The 25,725-nt window shown below is 45.5% G+C and overlaps 1 protein-coding gene across 2 annotated transcripts in view; it reads right to left on the bottom strand.

Moving 5' to 3' along the window:
* Positions 1–25,725, bottom strand: part of FAF1 (Fas associated factor 1) — a 1,925,838-nt gene that overhangs the window by 1,523,770 nt on the left and 376,343 nt on the right. For both annotated transcript variants that reach the window (XM_078671305.1, XM_078671297.1), the window contains exon 5: positions 17,086–17,177. In XM_078671305.1, coding sequence (XP_078527431.1) covers positions 17,086–17,177 — 92 coding nt within the window. The remainder of the gene's footprint in view (positions 1–17,085; positions 17,178–25,725) is intronic.

Genomic DNA, 25,725 nt, shown 5'->3' with positions numbered 1-25,725 from the left:
CGTGTGAGTGTCATATACCTATAGGCTCTTCTGGTTTTCCCCTGCGCCCACACTAACCTATTCAGAATTTTTTCTATCTTAGCAAACCAAAATTGCTCAAAAAGTAAGGGGATGGCCCTAAACAAATATAACAGTTTCGGGAGTGTGACCATTTTAATTACATTTATACGTCCCATTAACGTCAGGTGTAGATTCTGTATTCGTTCCGTGTTGCTTTTAATCTTATCTAATAGTGGTTCCATGTTTAACTTCACCAACCCCTCTAGGTCTGCTGACACCCTTACTCCTAAGTATACTGCCTCCTTAACCACTCTGGGGTCTGAATAGCATATAAATTCATTCATGATGATCTGAGTTTTCCCCTTATTAATTGAGTATCCTGCTAAGACTCCAAAAGCTGTTGCCTCCTGCTCAACACGGCTTTATCCCTGGGAAAGGGACCACTCAGCATACCAGACAGCTAATCACAATATTAGATGCGGCTGAGGTAGCAGGGGACCCTGTCGCGGCTATATTTCTGGATGCCGAAAAGGCCTTCGACAGGGTCTCCTGGCAATTCCTGTGGAAGGTAAGGGAGTGGTTCAACATAGGTAAAGGGTATATCAGTGCTATACAGGTTTTGTATATGCAACCGAAGGTCAGGGTGAAAATAAACAAGCTCTACACAAAAATGGTAAAGATCACACGCGGCACCAGACAGGGATGTCCGGCATCACCCTTACTTTTCGCCTTATAATTGGACCCATTACTTAGGAGATTGATAGGCAATACTAACATTCCGACAGTTGTGTTACAGGAGGTAGAACATAAAGTATTTGCATACGCGGATGATGTGGCGCTGGTAACTACGGAACCTGAAAGGGCTATAAGGGAAATTGAGCAGGAGGCAACAGCTGTCTTGACAGATTTTAAGGGATCTCTCCATACCTTTTCTTGGATCCCTGCCAAGCTTGAAAAGATATTTTATCAGTTTGGGATCAAGATTAGGAGTCTGGCAGACTCTACCTTCGATAGAAGGTCTTGAACATTCAGTTCGTAGGAGATTACGAGTGTCCCTCTCTAGGAGATTCCTGATCCATTTAGTAATAAATTTGCTGACATGGTCCATAGGGACCCAGTCAGAGCTTCTAGGGTGTCTGATGTTCAGGGGTGAAAACATCTCTTCACCTGAAGGGTCAAGGATACTATCCTTAGATGAGGAAGGTAAATTGTCATCATATGAATCAAACTCCTGATTATCCTCGTCTAAGTCGAGGATATATTCGTCGGGGAATTCTGAGGCATTATCAGTGAAATCATCATCGTTAGAATTATTAAAATCATCAAGGATGGATTCATTATTCTGAGCACTTGGATAAGTTGTGCCGCTGAGGACACCTTTATAATTTGTGCCGCGAGGGACACCTTTATAATTTGTGCCGCTAAGGACACCCGAGGTACTAGGACCTGAAATAGTGCTCTTAGGGGTAGAGTCAATATTTTTAGTTTTTTTAGTTTTTTTACCCCTTAATTCATTGAGGTCAGCCATATTTTCAAAATCATATTGGAATTCATCCTCCTCTTCGGGAGGAAAGGGTCTTTTAGAACCCATGGCTTGCGAAAGTGTAGCAAACATGCAGGACCTCATTTCTTTGTGTATTAATGATTTAAATGCCTCCTTATCGATGTTGGGGAGAGAAATATCGTTTTGGTCTGAATCTGAGTCAGACATGATGAAAGGTATAAGGACCCTTCTTCCCTAACCCCCTTTTTTTTTTTTTTATTAGAGTAAGAGATAAAGAGTTATTTCCCCTTTTTTTGTTTTTTTATATAAACACAGTGTGGCAGTAAATAAAAGGATTTGTAGCCTATTTAGGCGTAAAATGAAAATATATATAGCCACAAGTAAGAAATAGCGAGTATAAACGATATAATTGATGCAGCTCGGCCGATCGCGTTGGGAAACTGACAGTTTCCCTATGCGCGATCAGCCGGTTACCTAGAGACGCTCATTCTGAGCGTCGTGTTAGAGGAAGGGTGCTAGGCAACAACAACGCGCAGCGCGTGTGTTGTCAATGGCCCTTCCTCATTTTTTGGGAAACAAAACAGTAACGTGACGTTTTTGGACGCGGGCGCTGTAGATGGCGCCGTAGAGTGAAGGGAAGAGGGCGACGATGGGTTTATTAAGATACTGCCCTCTCGGTCCGCGAAGTATGGTGTTTTCGAAGTGGCAAAGCGCTCGAACAGGCAAAAGGGAAGGCAGTGCCGTTATGGGGAGAGAAACGAACAAAGGGACATCGAGCCGACCTCCATACATTGGAGGACGGGTAAGAAACGAGTAAGGGGAGAAAGGGCAGCGGATCGTCCCGCGAACAAAAGGTAATCAACAAATCATATACACTGGCAAAAGAGTAACTCTAGTGTCCATTCATCGAAGGCAATTCATAAATATTAGTATAGACATTCATCGAAGATATTTCATAAACAGTAGTATAAACACCATAAATAGATGGGGATTAAATGTAAATAAAAACATGACTTAAACCATATGTAATGACAAAAGGGTAACTCTAGTGAGCATTTATCCAAGATAATTCATAAACACCAGTATAAACACAATAAATAAGTGGCAATTAATGAACAGTTTTGAGAGTAAGTAAAAACATGACTTATCTGCTTGGAGCCTCTTTTAAATGCGGCTCCAAGCAGATAAGTCATGCTTTCTCTTACTCCTACAACAATATTCTTTCTTATGATATTAATCTTTCTCATGATAATTAACAAACTTAGACATGTATATATATATGATTCTTAACATGTATTTAGTACTGTATACTTGCTCTTAACAATGACTTGTGTTTACCTCTAGGTGTTCGCCTTATTACGGTAGGTTTCCACGGTAGGTGTTACCCTCACACTTCGCCCTACCTCCATGTCTTTAATGTGGTACTGTTTTACATAACTTGTTGCCAGATTTCCTCGTCGCGGAAGGCTTCCTTTCCCTTTCCCCGACCTGTCCAACCCCCGACCTCCAATTTACGGAGGTCGGCTCACCCTGATACCTCGCTCGTCCCCCTTCCCGATACATTCCTTTAGAACAACAGCGCCGGCTACTTTTACATCCCGGCTGCCTTTCTTCGTGTCCTTTCCGTTTAGCGCTGCCATTAGAGGAAGGGCCCTGGGCGAATCACGCGCTGCGTGCTATGTCCGCCTACCCCTTTCCTCTAACCGCGCGCTCAGAATGAGCGCTCCCAGGCAACCAGCTGATCGCGGTCGGGAAACTGACGGTTTTTCCGACGCGATCAGCTGCTTTTCACTTATATCTGCGCATCTGAGCTGGAAACGAGCCTGATTCAAAACCCTTTTGCAATAATATAATCTACACTCCCAAAACCCTTTTGCCATACTATAATCCCCCCCCCCAAAAAAGGGGAAATATATATATATATTTAATTCTCTGTTAAAAAAAAAAAGGGAGAAGAATAGGAGAGAATTGATTCTGACATATTATTATATATTATACCTTTTGCCTCCTTACAATGTCTGACTCAGACTCAGACCAAGACAACGTCTCTCTCCCTAATATTGATAATGAGGCATTTAAATCTCTTATCCATAGAGAAATGCGCTCGTGCATGTTTTCTACACTCTCCCAAGTCATGGCATCCAAGAGATCCCTTTCTCCAGAAGAGTAAGAAGAATTCCAAGAGGGACTCGATAATGACCTCCCTGATTTAAGGGGTAAAAAAACTAAAAAAAGCTAATAATATTGATCCTACCCCTAAGAGCACTATTTCAGGTCCTAGTACCTCGGGTGTACTCAGCGGCACAACTTATCAAGGTGTCCACCGCGGCACAACGTATAAAGGTGTCCATCGCGGCACAAATCTTAAAGGTGTCCTCAGCGGCACAACCTATCCTAGTGCTCGAAATGAGGATTCCCTCAGCCATGATGATTTTAATAACCTTACCCACGACGATTATAACGATACTATATCGGATTTTCCTGACGAATACATCCTCGATTTAGATGAGGATGATTAGGATTTCGAATCCTTTGATGATAACCTACCCTCCTCCTCAAAGGATAGTATCTTAGACCCCCTTGGTCAAGAAATGTTTTCTCCCCTCAATATCAAACATCCTAGGAGCTACGATTGGATTACTTTGGAACACGTTAGCCAATTCATCACCAAGTGGATCAGGAATCCTCTTGAGAGAAATACTCGCAACCTCTTACGAATGGAATGCTCAAGACCTTCCATTGAAGGCAAAGTCTGCCAAACGCCCAATCTCGACCCAGTGTTGATAAAATATCTCTTCAAACTCGGGAGAGACCCCAGAAAGGGCATGGAGAGATCCCTCAAAATCTGCCAAGACCGAGTTTTAGACATCTTAGGCCCCCTCTCTAAAATCATAGATGCAGCCGAAGACAGTCACATCAATGGCTCCACCTTGGACACTAACCTCATACGTGGCTGGAGTCAAAGGGCACTAGTCCTTTTAGGAAACGCAAATGCCGGCCTTAATTCCGAAAGGAGGAGGGTCGTACTTACTAAAATTAGCCCCAAATTGAGCGACTTGGCTGACAAAGAGCCCTCCCTCAATCCAAAAGGGCTACTATTTGGGGAAGACCTTATCAAAACGCTAGGTAGATATGTATCAACCTTTACAGCCCTAGACAGAGCTCACCAGAATATGAAGAAAGTCTTCAACCCCAACACTAATAACCTTTTTGGCAGGGCCGGAAGAAGGGGCCAATCTTTCGGCCGTTTTAATCGAAGGCCCTACGGTAGATCCAGAGGCTTCGACAGCAGGGGCAGTTACCAAACCTCCTACCAATCTCAATTTTACCCTCCAAGAGGAAGAGGCTTCCGTTCGAGAGGCTCCAGACCGAGAGGAGGACCTAACGACAACAACCCTCAAAGTAAGTGTTTCAATTCCTCCCTCCCCTCCGATCAAAGTGGGGGGCAGACTGAAATTCTTCGTCCAAAATTGGAAACTTATCACTGTAGATCCTTGGGTCCTGAACACCGTTACCGGTTTTTCAATAGATTTCATAGATACCCCAATTCAGGTTTCTTTCCCAAGAGTAATGTCCCTTTCTCCTGCTCAAGAAGTGATCATAATAGAGGAGATTTCCTCCATGCTACAGAAAGGCGCAATTGTACAAGTTCCCATGGAACTTCTGAGGTTTGTAAGTACTCTCTTTCTTGTGGAAAAAAAGGACAAAGGTTGGAGACCTGTCATAAATCTCAGGGAACTCAACAAGTTCCTTGTTTACAGGCATTTCAAGATGGAAGGTATCCATCTTCTGAGAGATCTCTTATTAGAAGGGGACTGGTTAGTCAAACTAGATCTCAAAGACGCCTATTTTACCATCCCCATGGCCAAGGAACATCAAACCTTCCTACAATTTATTTGGAAGAACCGACTTTATCAATTCCAAGCTCTTCCCTTCGGTCTCTCATCAGCCCCTTGGTGTTTCACCAAAGTAATGAGAGCTGTTGCATCCTCTCTAAGAGAGAAAGGAATTCGTATGATTATTTACCTAGACGACATCCTTATCATGTCTCAAGACCTTACTCAAATTCTTCAAGACCTCAAAATTGTCATGGATCTTCTAGAAAATCTTGGCTTTATTGTAAACAAAGAAAAATCAATACTGTCTCCCTCAAAATCCATGGAATTCCTAGGTTTCACCGTAGACACCTCCAACTGTCTCCTCCTCCTTCCTCAGAAGAAGATTTCCAAGATCAAAAAAGAAATAAGACATGTCCTCAAACATCAAAACCTTTCCTTAAGAGAATTGGCCAGACTCCTCGGTCTTCTCTCTTCCTCCATTCAAGCCATCTTCCCGGGCCCTCTGAATTATCGAGCCCTCCAGAGGTTAAAAGGAAATGCCTTGAGATCAGGCCTCTGGTACGGCTACTTTTACATCCCGGCTGCCTTTCTTCGTGTCCTTTCCGTTTAGCGCTGCCGTTAGAGGAAGGGCCCTTGGCGAATCACGCGCTGCGTGCTATGTCCGCCTACCCCTTTCCTCTAACCGCGCGCTCAGAATGAGCGCTCCCAGGCAACCAGCTGATCGCGGTCGGGAAACTGACGTTTTTTCCGACGCGATCAGCTGTTAACCTCCGTGTCTTTAATGAAATCCAGATTCTCTGGTCATGTTAATAGGAGAATCGCAATTGTTAGCTAAATGATTACTGCTACCACATCTGAAGCATTTGAGGTTGGCATGTTCCTTCGTGGGTTTGTTGGGTGGAACTCCTTTATTTTTAACTTTCAACACATTGTTGCTGATTTCATCAACCTGTACTGAGGCCACCACCTCCTCCGTTACCTTGATTTCTTTCATGCATCTAGCAGTATGTTCGATAGACTGTGCAAAGGAAATCGCTTCTTCCAATGTAGGGTTCTTTGCCAATAGCTTTTCTTGTATTCTGCAGTTATTGGTGCCTCGAACCAACTGATCACGAATTAGAGAGTCATTAAGTTCACCAAAGTCACAACGTTGGGTGAGACCTCTTAACACTGCAATATGACTCTTAACAGATTCATTCTTCCCTTGAACACGTTTGAAGAACTTGTGACGTTCAAGTACCATGTTTATTTTATCCCCGAAATGGGTGCCTAGCTGAAGTAAAGTAAATTCGTAAGCGTCAAGTTCTTCATCCTCTTCTAACTCTGGTTCAGGTAGTGTTCATACACTTTACGGCCATACACACCTAGATTATGTAAAAGAATGTGCTGTTTTCGCACAGCAGAGGACCTTTCACCCCCCATAGCAATTAAGTATGATTCAAAAAGTTTGCTCCATTCTCTCCAGTGTATCTCAGGTTCCCCACAATCATTTAGAAATGAAGGCGGTTGGCATATCCCCGGTGTACCCATGCTGGACCAAGCAATACAAGGGATTACTTCCCAAAGGAATCAATACTGGCAGGGTACCCAAGGAGGAGGAAGACACTAAGGGGGTACTGAGATGAGGGAGGCAGGAAACTAGGAACAAGAACACAGAATGAGCAGGATGTTCCCTTTCCCTATACCCGCTTCCTCCCCAATTAAGAACGTACAGTGGAGAGGGAAGGTAATCTATGAGCGCAGCAGGTGAGTGGCTACACTAGGCAGTAAATTAATAAAATACTGCTGTTACAACATGAATGGAGTAGGGCTTAAGAGATAAAGTGCCAGCCTGAAATTTAAATGATAAGGATGAATGAAACAGCAGGATAAAGTTTTGAAATTCTAAATACAGGCAAGCCTAAATTAAGGTTACACAGTGGTACAGGGGCTCTGGAAGAGCTAGTTCTGAAGTAATAACACAATGCTGTGAGAGAGTACTTTAAAAGTATAACTAAACTGCTGCAGAATCACATAGTAAGTAAAGTCACCAAAAAACCCTCCAGAGTATAAATAAAGGTTGGCGAGGATAGTGTCCAACAGTGGTCTGAAAGTACAGCGTTCACGTTGGTCTCCTCACGTATGTGGAGAAGTGAGGTTAGCAGAATGTCACAACAGGTGCCTCAACACGGAAAATAATTTCCTGAAGATCAAGTCCTACCGTGGTCAAAAAGGACTGCGTAATTCTAGTTTGCCTCACGACTTGAAATCCGAAGCACCGCTGAGGGAGGTCCTAGCTGCGGGGGCGTGTAAGCGACGCCAGGAGAAGGAGGCTGGGCGCCGGAAAAAGCAGCATAAATCGGAGCCGCAGGGGCCGACCGTCGACAGAAGACTTTCCCCACAAGGAGACTCCCAGGCGGGCCAGGTGTAGGGTGAGTCAACGTGGTCCCCAAGGCACGCTTCGTCCGTGAGGAGGCAGACTTTCAGTCAGCGCGGTCCCGGAGGCACGTTGCGTCTGTGAAGAGGCAGGGAGCAACGGCAGAGCAGCCGCAGAGGTCGTCGCTCAAGGTCCCGGCATCGGACGGAGTGACACGGCACTCACCAGGAGGACGGCAGGCCAGAGGGGCAGGCGAGCCAGAAGCAGGATTCTGCTGCGCACAGGAGTCAGCGCGGGATGTCACCCAAATCCCCATAGCTCACCTGAAGGTCGGCAAGTTCTGAAGGATTCCGCTAGAGTCCGCACCACAGAGGCTGCACTCCGGCACAACCAGGCGGCGTCAGTGCCTGGACACTAAGCCTCCACGAACCATCTGCACACAGGGCTGACTGCAAGATTCTTCATTCGCCCCTGCACCAGGCTTTCAATCTTGACAGCCCAATGATTTTAATGGTATAAATCCACAGGCGTTTGTCGTTAACGGCACAGTCCCACATAAGAGTCTATATCCAGCACGCAAGAATCGCACATAAGTTAACGTTGAACACCGGTCAATTTATCAATCATTTCCTGAGAGAGTATAGAAAGGGGAGATGACCAACTGCCCACTGCGCAGTTCTGTCGCCAGTGTAATAACTCCAGATGATGAAGAAATGTGACAAGGAAGACTCGAGTTCCAGGTAAGAGCTGTTTATTCTTGGTCCTCCGCTCTCAGAATACAGGAATGCTAACATTCTAACCTGAGCTCCCGAGCGTACTAATAGGGGGGAGAAGAGGAGGGGTGGGAGGAAGGTACCAAGGCTAAGGAATAAGATTATAACACAAACCATATAGCCAAATTAGTCAGGAAGCTAGAACTTGGTCCGCAGAATGTGTTTTTTGTGATTTGGTGTAAATCCATTTAGTAGTTTCTGAAATATTTAGGATAAAAATAATTGGATATTTAGGCAGTTGGGTCTGCAAGAGTCTCAAGAGACTCTCACTGGAGTACAATCTAAAAATATGGCATTCTGATTGGCCCAGGGAGCTTTTTTTCCCTTGGGCCATCTTGCTCTCGTGGGAGTCAGACTCCTGTTAAAACAAGTCCGCTAATTGGCTGCCAGAAACATGAGAGAAATGTTGCTGGCAGATATTACAGTACTCGGGGACTTAGTCCCCAGTCCTTAACAAACTTCTCCAGGTGCTCCGTTATTCTCTACCAGGAGGGAGACTGTCTGGTTCACGACAGTCGTGAATGAGGAAAGTGAGATAGAATAAAATGATCTACTCTCATGTGTGTTGTGTCTTTATTTTTACAGGAGAGGGATAAGGTTAAACATTATGAAGGTACTTGTATGGATACTTTATTGGTCCATTGCACCTGGTGAAAAGTCAGTCAACAGGTTTCAGCCTCGTTGTACCCATATGGGTCAGTTGGCTTTCATCAGGACGAAAGGGACGCCCCCTCTAATGTGAGGAGGTTATATCACCATGTAGGTGAATATGCAGTTAAGTAGAATCACTCACCCTTCTTCGTCAGCAGGTTTATTGGTTCAAAGGCTGACAAAGTGTTATGCTCGCCATCTTGGCCTATAACTTAAGTGTTGAGGGGCATGGTGCGTTAAGGATGGCAGCAGAAACTGCAGTATAATCCCACAACTGAGGATTACTAGTCACACTGCCAGTTCTCAGATGAAGGACAACCCATCTCAAAACTTAAGTTATAGGCCAAGATGGCGACTATAACACTTTGCCAGCCCTACACTGCTAACTTGCATAGTCAAGACAAACTACGCAATCAATCAAATTAAGAATTTTGTTATTCAATAGGGATTTTCATATTCATATATACTGAAATCCTTATTGGCAAAGGCCTCAAACATGCAGACTTAATTACGCTGTAGACCCTAAAAATTCCCTGCCTGAGTAAAATGCTTAATCACAAACACATATATATATTTTTTTTTACGTAATTATTTCGCCAGCTATAGAGGTGTGTGAGACTGCAGCTACTGTACAACTGTTTACATTTACACCCAGACGCTGTAGGAAGCTGGCTCTTTACATGGTACACCCAAAAAGATATAATGTGCAAAGAATCCAAATATTCCCTTATAAGTGGACAGGGGCATGCTCTAGGAGTCCCAAGGTACTCTTCTAGTGGGTAGTGTGGTTAAGCAGCCTTAGGCTTATCAGAGAGGAGTGTTACACATCTGCAATACACCCACAGTCAATAAATGATGCTCACAACTGAGTAAGGAGATCCACACCAATGTATAAAATAACTCTTCTGTTTATACACCTTTAAGCATCAAGATCATTGTTAGAAATGGGGGTCTGTGGCGCAGTGGAGAAGCAGACCAGGACAAAGGGATAGTAGCAGTTACTTGGGTTTTATTTAACAGTATATGTCAAACAAAGAATTCTGGGAGTTGTAGTCCTGTCCTTAGTTAATTTCTTGGTCGAGTCAGGAATCCTGGGTGTAATCCAGTGCAAGGGTTGGCTTGGCGTCAGCAACTCAGTAATGGACTGGAGCGTTATATAAAAAAAACAAGAAAAGAAAAGGAAACCGTAGGAAGGTATTTTCCTTCTAGAAATGTCGCGAGGAGCAAGGGGTGCAGGGAGGCTTTCACCCGATACCGTCACCGGTGCTTTTCGTGCAGGGGATGTCTGATGGGAGCCCAGTTATGGCATCAGGGATTTCCCTCCTATACACCCCCTCCCTTCTGGTCTTCCCGTACACGCTCCCAGTTGAAACCCAGGCGACCCCGTACCTTGTAAAGCCACGACCCTCCGGGGCCGTGGCGGGAGTCTCCGCGTTGCCAGGTAGGGTCTGGCTGCCCTTCTGTTCTTCGCTCGTTCGTGTCGGGACTCGGGCATTCTCCTGCGCGTGCGGTGTCTTCCTCCTGGTCCTGTCGGTGTTCGGGTTCCTTCCAAGGCTTCACAACGAAGGTCTCGACGAGCTTCTCCTCCTGCCTCGTGTTCTCGCCGACTCCGAAAGAACGAACGCCTCCTCTGGCGTCTTCCGTCTTCAAGGACTCGAAGTCATATGATCTGGAAAGCCGAGGGATTTAAAATGATAGTAGTCCTCGGCGGCCGGCTGCAAACACAGAAGGGAAGAGGGAGAGAAATAATGGGGAAAGTGTTCTATCGGGGCCTCCAAGGACTCCGCATCCTCATCCTCACAGGGTCTCTAGTTGGCAGAGGTAGGTACCTTTGTCCAAATTGGGAGCCTTGCTTCTAGTCAGGGTAAGGGGGATACACAGTTAAGATAACTCCTGCTCACCCACTGGGTAGCTCGGCACGAGCAGACTGACTTATCCCAAAGGCAATGTGCTAAGTATTTGTACTCAAAACTCACAGAAATACAGTTGTAATACCACAAATGGACACCACATCGGTTTAGAAAAATAAAGTCTCTTTATCTAAACTCAAGAAGACCAAAAGCAAAAAAATTCAACTTACATGTAAGAAGAATATGACTTTTCAAAGGTTTCAAACAGATTGCTCCATAGAAAACTATGGATGTGATTTCTCACAAAGTACCTGGAAATGCATAAAAAATCCCAAGATCATCAAGCCGCAGAGATGGGAGGCGTCGAAAATAAAGAGATGCATCAGTTCCTGAGCCCTTGGGGAGGCGATGTAACAGTTCTGCTGCACGCAGGAGAAGTGATGCGTCAAATCCAGTCTGTATGGGGAAGTGATGCCTCGACTCCAAGATGATTCTGGCCCGCGGGTGATGCGTCGGGAAAACTTTCAGCACAGGTGCAATGTAAGGAAATCCGGGATGCGGTAGCGATCAATGCGGCGTTGTCGAGTGGCGCTTTATCAGTTTCTTCAGCCGCGATCCACCAAAGCGTTGGTTCTTGCAACAGCGACAGCCTCTGCGCCTGTTCTGCAGCGGCGATCCGTGGAGATTCTATCTGCACTGCGGTGCTAGGTCAGAAAAACTGCAACTTCCACGTGGGCCAGGGACGACAGGTGCAGATGTGTCTTGAGGCATTAGGTTTTTTACACCCGAATCACTCGTGGTCAGAGAGTTGCACCAAGAGGCTGCAGGGGGTGTCCTCCTGGCAAACTCAATGTGGACTTCGTCTTTGGAGGGCTGGGGGACCACGCTGGCACTGTTGGCCCACTTCAACTCAGGCTTGGGGCGATGGGTCTATGCGCTCCGGAGTCCTCACAGTTCTCTCTTTGGTACCTGCAGGATGCAGGGGAACGGTTCCACTGATCCACAGGAGTTCCAGGGTCTTAGCAGAAGTGCTGGCAGTCCTCCCAGGCTTTGGGAAGCACAGCAGCTTCTTTTAGGTCAGCAGGATCTTATTTCCAGGTGTCAGGGCTCCCCTAAATACTAGATTTAGGGGCGCTGGGGGGACAGCAGGGTAGGAGTCAACGGGCTGACCCCCTGGGGTCACTGCAAGCCCCTGTATGATCACTTTCTGTGGGAAGTGGACATTACCCTATCCAAAACTTCTTCATTCTACCATCACCAAGATGGCAGAGTTTCAAATTTCGTATCCACCTCAGGGAGCCCACCTTAGAGGTGGAACTAGCCTGAGAGCCTCTCTGACTACAAATTGGCGAAGTGAGCTAAATAACCAAGATGTATTCAACCCAGATCTGGGGGTGAATGTTTGAAAAGTTTCTGCACTCCATCCATTATCTTGTTTGCTTTGTTCGCCCTAAGTTGGCAGGGTATGCCCAGACGTGGGTCCCTTGCTAACTTTGCCACTGTATTCAAGCTAGCCTGGCTGAGGTCTGTGAGCCTGAAACCGGTTCCAGGATGCTCGTTTCCGGTCCAGGGAAGACATGCCTTTGCAGTTCGGGCTGGACTGTTCCCATGAGGCACAGGTTCAAGACTGATTTGTACATATAGCCGGGTCTGAACTGGGGTGACGAAGTGAGCTCATGAACCATGATGGATTCAACCCAGATCTGTGACTGGGGGTGAGTGTCTGAAAAGTTTCAGCGCTCCATCCATCATCTCCTTGTGTTTGCATTAATTTCCAATGCCAGCAATGAGCCTAAATGTCAGGGTGTAATGAGACGTGATTGCCCTAGGCAATACTAATCTATCAAGTATCTTGTAAAGAGCAACTACTCACCCGTAAGCGTCTCAAGGCGCTGGGGGATGTGGGGTGAGGGGGTTGTTCAGTCGAAGATCATTCAGAGCAGGCGTAGTAGATTCCTTACTCCTGAAGCTCTTATACAGGTTGTTGTAGCCTTGGTCATCTCCCATATTGACTACGCTAACTCACTTTACTTCAGCCTCCCGGCATATTTGACAAGAAGACTGCAGCTGGTGCAAAACCAGGCAGCCAAATTAAATCTATTGTCAGATGGCATCACATTATCCACCTAATGAAGAAGCTACACTGGCTCCCTGTTGTAGAATGCAGTGCATTTAAGATAGGGTGTCTTATCTTTAAATCTCTCCAGGGCACATGCCCAGAGTTTGTCTCTACCCTGGTCCAGAGATTAGTTCCCACCCAGGATCAGAGTTCATTCCATATTAACCTCTTGGTTACACCCTCTTTCAAACGTAAGAGATTAGGTGGATCAAGATTTTCCATCCTGGCCCTCACTTTTAGAACTCTCTCCCCTTTAACATAAGATCCCCGACAATTTACCCTCAATTCAGGAGACTTCTAAAAACATGGCTGTTTCACCAGGCATATGAATGAATCAATGAGCAGTAGGATTCCGTTTAAACTTAGCGCCAAGAAACCGTTTGGTGTATGTGTGCTCTACAAATACTTTTAACATTACATACTATTAACATGTAAGAGTTCCAAAGGACCCAGGCAATAACCTTCCAGGGCTGTCAAAGTGTTGGGAGGTTTATTTGTGGCTTATCCCCTCTACTTTGCCCAATGGAGTTTTGTGGTAATATGTGCTTTAATAAAGTAAGAAAGAAAACCAAAGGGCAGTTCACAGCTTCCCACTCTTCCACAATCCTTTGATGAATGAGTTATATGTGTGGGGTCTTTTAGAGCATAAACTTAGCTACAGTGTACAATGGTAGCATTAAACCAAGCTGAGACCACAGAAGGGGGTTGGAGACAAGGGGAAGGGCGGGCAGTGATAAGCAGGGGGGAGGAACACACCTGACAGATAGTTGGAGACTTCAGGGGTGAGTTCTAGGGGTAAAAAGAAATTTGGCATGAAAGTTGGATTGACGGGGTGCGCAGGCTTGAGGAGGAAGAAAGGAAATTACCTTAACATGGCATTAATCAAGGAAACTTAATCACAGGTTCTTATGAACAAAAGTAAAAAAAAAAAATCAAAACATGAATAGGTGAAGATATGTATATGGAAGATCATTTTTTGTGTTTCCCATGAACATTTAGTTCTGTTAAAAATTAAAGTTACATTTTTTTCCTATACTGCCAAAAACTGAATCCAGTAAAGTTATATGGGACCTGTTTTGAACATCAGTCCTATTACATTCTGCCACTACAATTATGATTGCTAGGGAATAGCCACAGGCGTGTTTACTAATATACATTTTTTTTAAAGGCGATAATTAAAGGGACGCACTGAGAGTATAAGTGAAATGAAGCCAAAAACTGCTTTAGCTTGCTTGGGGCTTTCATTTATTTATTTATTTATTTGGCTCATTTATAAAGCGCATGAATCGCCCCACATGGGGTATCTCCGCGCTAAAGACTATATAGGTAAAGTCTACTAGCTCAGAACAGGAATGTCATTATACACTCCCATGGGTTTCATAGTGTTTCTACTGAGAAATATCACAAGCACTTTCCATTTGAAGAGAAACATTTTATTAGGGCCGGTATTACTGTTTTTGTGGAATAGTAGAACATACATTATGAGATTTGCAAGGACTTTGGAAAAGTGTTCTTGCACTGTATATTTTAGGAAGGTCTCTACTGGGAAGATGCAGGTATTAACAATTTGACTGCTTGAATTTAATCAAATACATAAGAAACAACTGAATGACAGAATGCTGGACAATGCAAGCATTCACCCCCAGTCACAAAGATCTGGGTAAAATCCACCATTCTTTTGCTCACCACACCACCCCAGTTTGGACCCAGCCATATGCAAATCAGTCTTCACCCTGTTCCTTGTGGGAACAGTCCAGCCTCAACTTCTAAGCCAGGTCCTCCCTGGACTGGAAACAATCATCCTGGGACCGGTTTCAGAGCATCACCCTTCATCAGCCAGGCTAGATTGAATCCAGTGGTGTGGTGAGCAAGAGACCCACGTCTGGGCATACCCTTCCCATTTAGGGCGACATATGCAAAAGAAACAACTGATGGACGGAATGCTGGACAATGCAAGCATTCACCCCCGTCACAAAGATATGGGTTAAATCCATCATTCTTTTGCTCACCACCCCATTTTGGACCCAGCATATTTAAATCAGTCTTGACCCTGGGCTGGACTGTTCCCATTGGGCAAAGGGTCAAGACTGATTTGCATATTGTGGGTCCAAACTGGAATGGCATGGTGAACAAAAAAAGGATGGGTTTAGGCCCAGATCTCTGTAATTGGGTGAATGTATGACAATGTTCTGCATTTTGTCCATCAATTGTTCCTTTTGCATTTCTCAACCCGAGTGCAAAGGGTTTGCCCAGATGTGGGTCCCGTGGTTCCATGCCACTGGAGTCAAGCTTACCTGGCTGATCAGGGCTGATAGCCTGAAACCGGTCTTAGGATGCTTGTTTCCAGTACAGGGTGGACCTGGCCTGGCAGTTCGGGTTGGACTGTTCCCACTGGGAGCAGGGTCAAGACTGATTTGCATATGGATGGGTCAAACTAGAATGGCAGGGTGAGCAAAAAATGGATGGATTTAGGCCCAGATCCATGTATGACATTGTTCTGCATTTCATCCATCGATTGTCCTTTTTGCATGAATTTAATCAAAGTCCACATACCTTTAAAACAACAAAACGTTAAGATATGTATTTGAAATTAACTTATGAGAAAAGGTCTGCTTCAAATAAATGACAGAGGAGCTTTCGGTTGGAATAGCTTGTCCTTCTATAGTATGGATGATTGTAGAGGACGCAAAAGATGACACTACAGCCTGAAAATATTATTAACATAACATGGAGAAATTAATTTTCGATTTTTAACTGGTTTCACGCTATTGCTTCAAATAGTTACTTGCTCATAACCTTCACTAAGCAATCCTGCCATTGTAACTGAAGGCAAAGATCCTGGGTTTGATATGCAAACATTACTAATACCAATTACCAAATAGCGATTTTTTGTGAATCTATTTGGTAATCGCTATCACTAATGTATTAAAGTGAAATCTGGCCCTCACTTACAAATTAGTGATTCGAAGTGGGTTGTAAATAGACATATCTCATGAATATTAATGAGGAAAGTCACAATTTGCGACCGACTAGGATTCGCTGCCATCACAGGCATGGTGCCTGCAGGGGTGATAAATAAAGGAATCCCCCCAAATGCATCCTGTTTTTCTTAAAGAAAAACGGAATGCGTTTAAAAACAAAAATGATAAATTTCATTAAAAAAATATATATATGTTTAGAGTAGGCAGTGGTGTAAACGGACCACTGCCTGCTCTTACAAAGTATTTTTCAAACATTCTCAAAGGAGAAGGCATCCAAAGAGGACCCCTTCCCACTTGCAAATAGGCTATCACCAACTGTGAATTGGTAGTAAAGTGCAAATGTTGTGCAACTCATTTTGGTTGCAAAAACATTAGTACATACCACTCAGATTCCCTATTTGAAAGGGACATCCTGAACATGCACCATAGCAATTTGGTGTTAGTACATTTCAAAAAGCATTTCTGCTGTCACATACAGACCGAAACCGCTAATCAGGCCATTTTCAACAGCAAAACTACTCTGTAGACCCTGCCCATGGTTCTGTTTTCCCACCACCCAGAGAAGATGACTGGGGTTATTTGCTGTGTGGCCTCTACCCAAATAACTGTCACTGGTCCACGACATAACACTTTGTTCTCTGCACAGTTAATCACGATATTCATGAGATAATACTTGACAACAACATGTAGCTTTTGTAGAGTGCTGTAGATTGTTATTGTATTTGTTCAACAGGAGTGGCTGCCTGTCTGAGATGCTATTCTTCTTCGGTTGCAATTTGCTGTACCTAAATGTTAAGGTACCTTTGCGAATGTTGCTCTAGGCAGCATGTGTAAAGCCTCTGTGTAGAATAAGACCATTTTTGACATCGGCAAGAGCACCCGTCAAATGGGCCTATATCGAGTGATCATGTAGAATTCTAACACGTGTGTTTTTAACTCAAATCCTCTCCAACAAACACAAAGTTAGCGTGGCAGCCAATTCCTCGTTAGCGAAGACTTTTGTGAAACTTACACTATCTTCTACATCCCCGCTCTTCCAACCTTTCAGCAGCATTTTGGACGCAGGAATTTTCAGCTCGTTTTCTAATATTCGTTTAATTTCACCTGCAAAACATGAAACAGCTAAAATGTAAACATTTGAAATCTTCAGTGTTTATGTAAAACTGTATCACAACTTTTACTCCGAACTGTAAACTCTTTTCACATTGCTAAGCAAACTCATGTGGGCTGTAAGTTATTACTACAATGAGGGCCTCCACTAAAGGAACATTCTGCAACCGTGGTCGGCATTTTACATGGGGTTGCACAAAATAGGGAAACAAGGAAAGTCCTTTGTTAAAAAAGAAAAGAAAAGGACATCAGAAAGCGCTCCTCTCATGAATAAGCAAAATCAATACAACTTATAAATGAACAGCAGAGCTCAGTACTTGAGCTTTAAACAGAATAGGAATTGCTATTACTCAATTCACTGCTAGTCATTTTAACGCGATCCCCAAGATTAAAAGATGAGCTGGCCTAGTACGAATTACATATCTGTTATTTAGCAATTCAGAATGACTGTTTTACTTATCTGATTCACTGAACAAATAGCAGTTATTTTCAAACTGAACCCCTGCAAGAGAATTCCTTTTTTTGCATGACCGCCCCCGTTGTTAGGTTGAGCCTGAGCAGCACATGCACTGCTCTGTGAGCCAAGCTGTATTAAAGTATGGACTTGAAGCCCAGCCCACTCCCCGCCCATATTTTTCATTGGCTTATGTCATTGTCCTTCGTGAATGCTGTATTCTGATCCCTTAAAGGGCTTGTTTTCATTTATCTTCATTTGTAACCGCCCAGGAGGACTGGCTCTTTTACTTCGGTTGATACACGGTACGTCTTTTTCAGTCTGTAAGAACTATTTTCTTTAATGAGTTTCTCCTACTGCAGGTACCACATGCTTTTCTGCAGCAGAGCTCTTAATAAAACAGCAGGTCTTCCAGCTGAGGCACTATAAATTATGGGTGACAATGCATTTCAGTGCAGTGATGCGGAGCACCACACTGAAATGCGTTAGTGTCACATCTGATGCGTGATACTTGGCAGTACTGAACATTCAGCTGGCCATGCACGCTTTCACTTTCCAAGCAGCCCCTCCCGTTCCAAACACCATGTGGCGGTTGAGGTCTCGCATTTACATGACTATCTTGAACTCATTTGGTGCATGCTTTATATTTCATGGTAAAAAAAAGAGTGTCCGTCCTTTCGGGAGTAGGAATTCTTGCAGGATAGTCTGGGGTGCCAGCTGCTGGTATTGCTTAATAGTTTGTCAAAGCATATGCTCCCCCAAATTAATCACCAGACGCTTCTGTATGCACCCCCTTACCACACCACACACAAAATAAATAAATCACAAACCGAAGCCCGTACTTATATCACCCAAGACCTATTTGTCTGGCAACTTGCCTTAGTGTGATCTTAATGACTTGCTGTGGTATTTGTAAACTAACGTGTAAAAAAGAGAACCAGTGACTGTTTCGCAGTGGGGGTTGGCAAGACTAACTTATTTCTAGGCAGACTGCAGCCGCGTACACTGCATTCAGGTTGTATTGTGCTGTGTTGCAAAGAACTTTTAATATAATCATACTTATTTCGAGTACTTTGTCCTAAACAATTTTTTTCTGTGGCATTTCCTTTCCTGTACGTGAAAGAAACATTACGAACAAAAATACACGACGTGTTTGGGAAAAATATACAAAAGAAATTTTTATAGAAGCATGTCAGGCCCTGCCCTTTTCTTGGGATGCCAATTCCTAGAAATGATGCTGCTTGAGGCATGCATGGCCCAGTGTTGGTAGTTCTCCTTCTCTACATCCTGCTCTCACAAACAGTGACACTGAGGGTCGTAAACGTTCACCAAAGGAATCGCAGAACTTTACACCTATTAACAGCATTTTAAAATAAGTTCAACGCCAGCCTTTTGGGGATTGAATGTAGACTACTTGTAGACTGAAATTCTGCATGGCAAATTCAGAAGTAGCATGTTTTCACACCGATGGCCGTAAATTTCACTAACTTGTCTTTATACGCCTATTCCTGTTGTTATTTATTGGAGATAAAGTCTATTAGTCAGTCTTTAAAAGACATTTTACTTTTACCCCTTGAATCCAAATGACCTACTCTGAAAACAGTGTGGCCCATGAATGTCCAGTGACTATATTAACATGGCTTTTCACTTCCACAGTTTGTCTGTTTTCAGTAATTCGGATCAATCGCCAGTTAGGCATTTATAGTAGTTGTTAATTCCTCCGAGGAGAGTGTGTGAGTGAGAGTGAGAGTGTGAGTGTGAAGAATTAGATGCCTGCACGCCTGGAACAGATGCCTGTACCTCTGGAGCCGAGCTGATTTCCCTTCCAACAGGAGCGGAAGCATCCCTTGGAGGCTCTAGAAATGCAGTCATCAACATGGGAATACACTGTGGACAACTGTACATGTGGCCTACAAGGGTTCCAGTAGTGCGTCCATGTCCGGTGGCACAACCTATTAAGGGTCAGGCACAGGTCCAGCACGGATCCGAATCCGCAGAAGAGGCAACGGAAAACAGGCAGGACACAGTCTACCCAGACCGGTCTGAAAGACAGGAACCAATGCTCACTCAGATCTCGGTCGAGGAGTAATCAGGTAGAACACCATACGCTCACCACAACGTCGTTCCAGCAGTCTTCTCTCCATGTCTTGAGTGATTGAGACGTCCATGGCAAATCAATAGGATTAAAATCAGGATGCCCGCCACTGATAGCAGGACCAAAGGAAGCCCTCCAAAAGAGTATGAGTGTATAAAGCAGCAATTACTCTAAAGATGGTCCGATAGGTGGTTAAGAGACCTGATCCAAGGCTTTTAAATAAGTGTACGATCCCACTCCTATCAGACATGTTAAAGATACGATGAGCCATTTCTCTGAAATGGATCGGGAAGTTTGTACGGACCAGGGCCTGTATCTCTGCTGAAGACCTTGCAACCTGGAGATCAAACGTCTCTCGGGATGAAGTTAAGGCCACATTTTGTTGAAACAACATGGCTTTCAGTCTGCTCAGCGATCAAACCTTAAACTGGAAACATTTAACGAAGACCACAGTGGTGCGACCCTAACTATGCGAGTCAGGGAATACAATAATTGCTTGAGGTTTACTGTGACTAGATATGCGATGCCTGGAGCCATCCCACAACAGCCTTGATTATTCAGCATTAAATAACTCCCATTCAAAAGTAACTCGAAAACTGGATGAATCACTGCAGCTGGGGAGCCTTTCAAGTAGCAAGATAAGTTCGCCTTCGAAGCATTACACGCTCCGTGAAGCAAGACCTCCTTACACTTAAAATCTTCTCACAGTCTGTTCCACTTAAGAAAACTTCAGAGTCCTTATTTCTACATCTGTATCTGTACGGTAACTCCCAGGTTTCCTGTATGTACCCTTCACCCGCTTCATACCTGCCTGTTTGGATGTATCAAAGGCAGTATTGGAACTGGAAAGCCGTGATTGGCAGCCATGAATTAACCATTCCATAGACTGTGACTCAGCTACTGTAAAAGGTAACTTCTCAAATTTTTCAATGAGCAGCATGGTGTACTTTGCATCTCTGCGTGCCATGGTCAACTGTCGGTCAGATTGCAAGCCCAAAACAGATGTGAGACGCTAATGTACCGCCACTGTACGTGGCCAGAACGCAGCGATTGTAGCGTCCAGCTGAAAAGTCCAAGAAGGGATGGAGTGAGAATCAATCAAAGATAAATAATCTGTTACTATTTAGGAGCAGCTATCTGCCCTAATAATAAAAGCAGGGTAGGGACCCCCCTTCCCGCTCTAGCCAGGGAGGATTACTGCATTCTAAGCCCTGAAGAAAGTCCAGGACCGCTTTGGCCAATATAGGACTGAAAACCTAAAGGTCTAAGAATAACTCCCTTTAGGATTTCCTTTTAGCATACCAATCTTACATACAACATCCAAACTTCAAAGGTGTCCTGTCCCTTTGGTTTGTTGGACCCCTCTCTCTAAATTTGAGACAATATAGGACTGAAACATGTTGGCACTAGGGTCATAGGACCATAAACCTCCTGTTTGACCCATATTAACGTTTGTTTTTAATATCCCCGACAGATCCATGAATAAAGGGAAACTGGGATCTGTTGGCGGGTTTTTAATCTATAACTCCCCCTGGCCATATCTATTCAAGAGTTCTCTGAAATACGGTCAAGCCCACCCTGACTTCTAGGCGTCAGGGTGACCGATGATGAAGCATGACACCACTAGTGTGTGTGAGGGTATTATAAACAAAAGGATGCGTGTCCTTCTCCCACTCTCTAGTTGAGTTCAGCTCATAGCTTTAAGAAGGTCCTTCCCATTTCTCACCAACCAGGGTCACCCTCAGGGAGTCCTGAACTTTGGTCACAAGACTGTGGAGTACTTTTTTGTGGAGTAGTTCAATAGTCCAGAACCTATGCTCTTAAATAGGTGGACTATGCCGTGTCATAGCAGACATGTTAAAGATACGATTTACCATTTCTGCGAAATGGAAGGGTCAGTTCGTATGTATGAGCCACTGTCTCTTGAGCGGAGGTTAAGGGCACAGACTTCTGTAAAAGTATGGCTTTCATTCCTCTCAAACCATTAAACCGTATTAATGAAACATTTAGCGAAGGCCATAACGGCGCCTACCTAACTGTATGTTTTGGTGGAAACAATACTTGCATACAGCAAGTAACCCTAGAACTGACAGTCACCAGATATGTGATGCCTGGAAGCATCAAGTAACTCCCATTCAAAAGTAGCCTGAACACTGAAGTGATCACGGCAGCTGGGGCACCCCTCAAGTAACAGGATAAGATCGCTACTGAACCGTTACAGGCCCCATGCAGCATTATATCCTGACATATGAGTGATCCACTTACAGTGTTCTCCCAGTTTGTACAGCTTAAAAACACTTCTCTAAGCCCACTCCGGCATGGAAATCTGTACGGTGATTCGCAAGATTCCTTGATGAATTCCCTACCTATTTCTTCATATCTGCCTGCTTGCTTTTGTAAAGAATGGTGATGGATCAAACCCAGATCTGTTGACTGGGTGCGAGTGTTTGATTGGTTCAGATGCTCCGTCCATCACCATGCCCTTTTGTACCGCTTTGTTAGCCATAAGTTGGCAGGGTATGCTCAGACGTGAGTCCCTTGCTCACTTTGCCACTGGATTCAAGCAAGCCTGGCTGAAGACAGCTGGAATGCCAGAAACCGGTCCTAGGAAGTTGTTTCCGGTCCAGTGAAGGCATGGCTTGGCAGTTCGGGCTGGACTGTTCCCATGAGGCACAGGGTCAGACCGATTTTCCTATGGCCATGTCTGAACTGGGGTGGCAGAGTGGACTAAAGAACGGTGATGGATCAAACCCAGATCTGTTGACTGGGTGTGAGTGTTTGATTGGTTCAGATGCTCCGTCCATCACCACCCCCTTTTGTATGGCTTTGTTCGCCATAAGTTGGCAGGGTATGCTCAGACGTGAGTCCCTTGCTCACTTTGCCACTGGATTCAAGCAAGCCTGGCTGAAGATGGCTGGAATGCCAGAAACCGGTCCTAGGAAGCTTGTTTCCGGTCCAGGGAAGGCATGGCTTGGCAGGTCGGGCTGGACTGTTACCATGAGGCACAGGGTCAGACTGATTTGCCTATGGCCATGTCTGAACTGGGTGGCAGAGTGGGCTAAAGAACGGTGATGGATCAAACCCAGATCGTTGACTGGGTGTGAGTGTTTGATTGGTTCAGATGCTCCGTCCATCACCACCCCCTTTTGTACTGCTTTTGTTCTAGGCAATATTGAAATTGGAAAGTAGTGACCGGCAGAGTTATGTGGCCATGGATTAACCATTCTGTGGGCGGTGACTCTGCTACTGAAAAAGCTAATCTGTCCAGCTTTTCAATACGCAGCATTGTATATTTTGCTCCCCTTTGTGCCATTTCTATCTGTTTTCCTGTTAGATTGAAGGAAGAACACAGAGATGTACTGTGGATGAAACGTCAAGGCGCATAGCCTGTGCGCAAAGATTGCAGCGTCCATCTTAATAACATAATAGAACGCAATTGTGATTGAACGTGCTGTAAAATGGACGAATCTTATACTAATACCTCTATTGCAGAAGATACGATGTTGCCCAGTGAATATATCCTAGAGGTTAGTGTAGTTAAATCATTATCCGCCACAGCTAGAGCTTTCTCTAGGTTTATACGATCTATTTCACGTAATCTTTCTGCGGCCTCTTATGATTTTTAGCATATCTCATTATAGACCACATAATAGAAACACTTTTGACGTGGCTTTCTAGGACCTAATAAAAAATCCTGAAGGTCCACATCTTGTGTACGTAAGGATACGTGTTGTTTCACCTGTTTGAGTGATAAGGTTTTTAGCCAATCGAGGCGACTTCCCAACATTTTATGACGTCACTACCCCTGGATGTTCTCTCTGTACATAGGGTGGATCCGGCCTGTGGATGTTACACCCTCTGGTTTTACCCATGAATCTTTCCTGACATCTACTGGTGTCTGTGGGCCAAAGCAACCATCCCTTCCAATCTGGTTCTGATCTATTGTATTGCATAATCTCATCTAACATAATCCCTTTTTGTGATGTAATGTTACCCTCGGTGTGTGATGGTGTAGGCATCCGAGATGTATTCAAGTCTTTGTTCTTGGCTATTCAGTCCAGTTCTTGCAGGTGACCGGGTGAGAGCGAGAGAGAGCCACGAGCAGAGCAAAGACGGTGAGGCGGTGAGGACCAGCGGAGTTCAGGAATACCGCCGCCCAACACTCACATACCGCCCTCGCAGCATTTTACAGCGCATACCAACGAGTACCGCGAGCAAAGGCAGTGAGGCGGTGAAAGCGGTGCAGGAGCTTCTGCAACCCTCATTCTACACTCCACACCGCCACCGTGGAAATCAGGCGGGGGAACGCGGAACCCAAGAGCCGCATTAGCAGCCGCAGTAGCAGCTGGTTAGGAGTTGAAAGACGCCAGCTGAAAGACGCCAGCAGTACCTGTTCACCTGCTTGCCTGGTTGTCTGCTTCTGCCTGTCGGCTAAGGGTGAAACAGCAAACCACAGCAAACCACAGCGTTTTGCACAAGAAGCTGCCTGGGGCACATAGAGGCAGAGGCAGGCTGCAAAGGGCTTGGAAGGCTCTGGTGATTTTGGAGGCTGCCAGGGACACTGCGGACTGCTGACTCTGGTCTCTGGGACTGCTGCCCCTGAGGGCAAGGCGAGGGTTTCTGAAAACCCTCCAGTACCACACAGAAAAGGATCCCTAAAGTATCCTGCAGACAGTCTGAGAACCGTGGAAGTCGTAGGATATACTTTCTGTATACCTTACCTGTGTATGCTGCAAGAGAAAGAACCAATACCTTTACATTTAGCGGGCTGTTCACAATCTCACTAGGTTGGATTACCACCCTGTAATCACCAATTGAGGAGAACCACCCCGACCTAGCACCATCACTGGGGGCTCACACTACTCTTTTTGCGGCCAAAAATTGCATTAAGACGGTGAGCCACCGCTAGGCTGTTTGCTGGGGACTACAGATCCCATAATCCAGCTGGTCACGCCGCGTGCGAGGAGTGGCAGCTGCAGGCGGGTGTGAGCGCTGAGTTTGAGCGCTGCGATAACCACACCGCTGTAGCAGGAGGGGGGAGTCAGCCCCGCGCCCTGCCTACCACACATGCTGCGTGTGAGTGGTGGCTGCTGCAGGCGGGTGTGAACGCTGAGTTGAGCGCTGCGATAACAACACCGCCGCAACAGGAGGGGGGAGTCAGTGCTGCGCCCTGCCTTACCAAACACGCCGCACGCGAGTGGCAGCTGCAGGCGGGTGTGAGCGCTGAATTGAGCGCTGCGATAACACCTCTGCTGCTACGCCCTGCCTTACTACACCTGGCGCCCCCATCACCCCCTTCACCAAGGCGCCACGAACTGAGGAACCCGGGGTGAGCCAGGGGCCGCTTCTCAAGAGCCAGGAGACAGGAGGACTTGCGAGCCGGTGAGTTAGCGCCAAGGTGGCAACCCACGGAACTTGGCGGAGGTCCGGGTTGGGGGGCGGCACACGCAGTAAAACTAGAGCTTCAAACCCCACGGGTAGTTTTTGGGCCATTGGCCGCGGTTTTGTGCAGCATCAAGCAGGACCAAGCAGGAGCTGCACAGCAGCAGGAACAGTAGTAGCGTGCGGCGAGGGCAGGGACAACTTCACCTGTCACAACAAGGCTGCAGGTCACCCCCCTGTAGGAGAACACGCTGATCCCCGTCACCCCTCCACCGCAGTGGGCACGTCTCCTGGCCGAACCGGGAAAGACAACTAATCTGGGCAAATAATGAGGACCAGAAACTCGACCTTAATACAATCACAGGAAAAGCCCCGCCCCCATAGATCAGCTAGGAGACGGAAGGCGAAGCTTTTCTATCCCCCCAGGAGTTGGGGGCTCGCACCCAGGGCTGGGACACTGGGACGAGGAACTTTTAGGATCATCCGGAACCACCGGAGCAACGCCAATGTCCCCGGGACCTCCCATCATGTTTCCAGCACTGACATTGACCCAAGCCGCGACCCCTGTAGTCCCATTGGGGAAGACCCACAGCCCTCTCAAGTCAACCTCC

This window comes from Lissotriton helveticus, chromosome 1_2 (genome assembly GCF_964261635.1).
Source record: "Lissotriton helveticus chromosome 1_2, aLisHel1.1, whole genome shotgun sequence".
NCBI classification, from domain to species: Eukaryota; Metazoa; Chordata; class Amphibia; order Caudata; family Salamandridae; genus Lissotriton; species Lissotriton helveticus.
The sequence above is the reverse complement of the archived record's forward strand: the minus strand, read 5'-3'. Positions and strand labels throughout refer to the sequence as shown.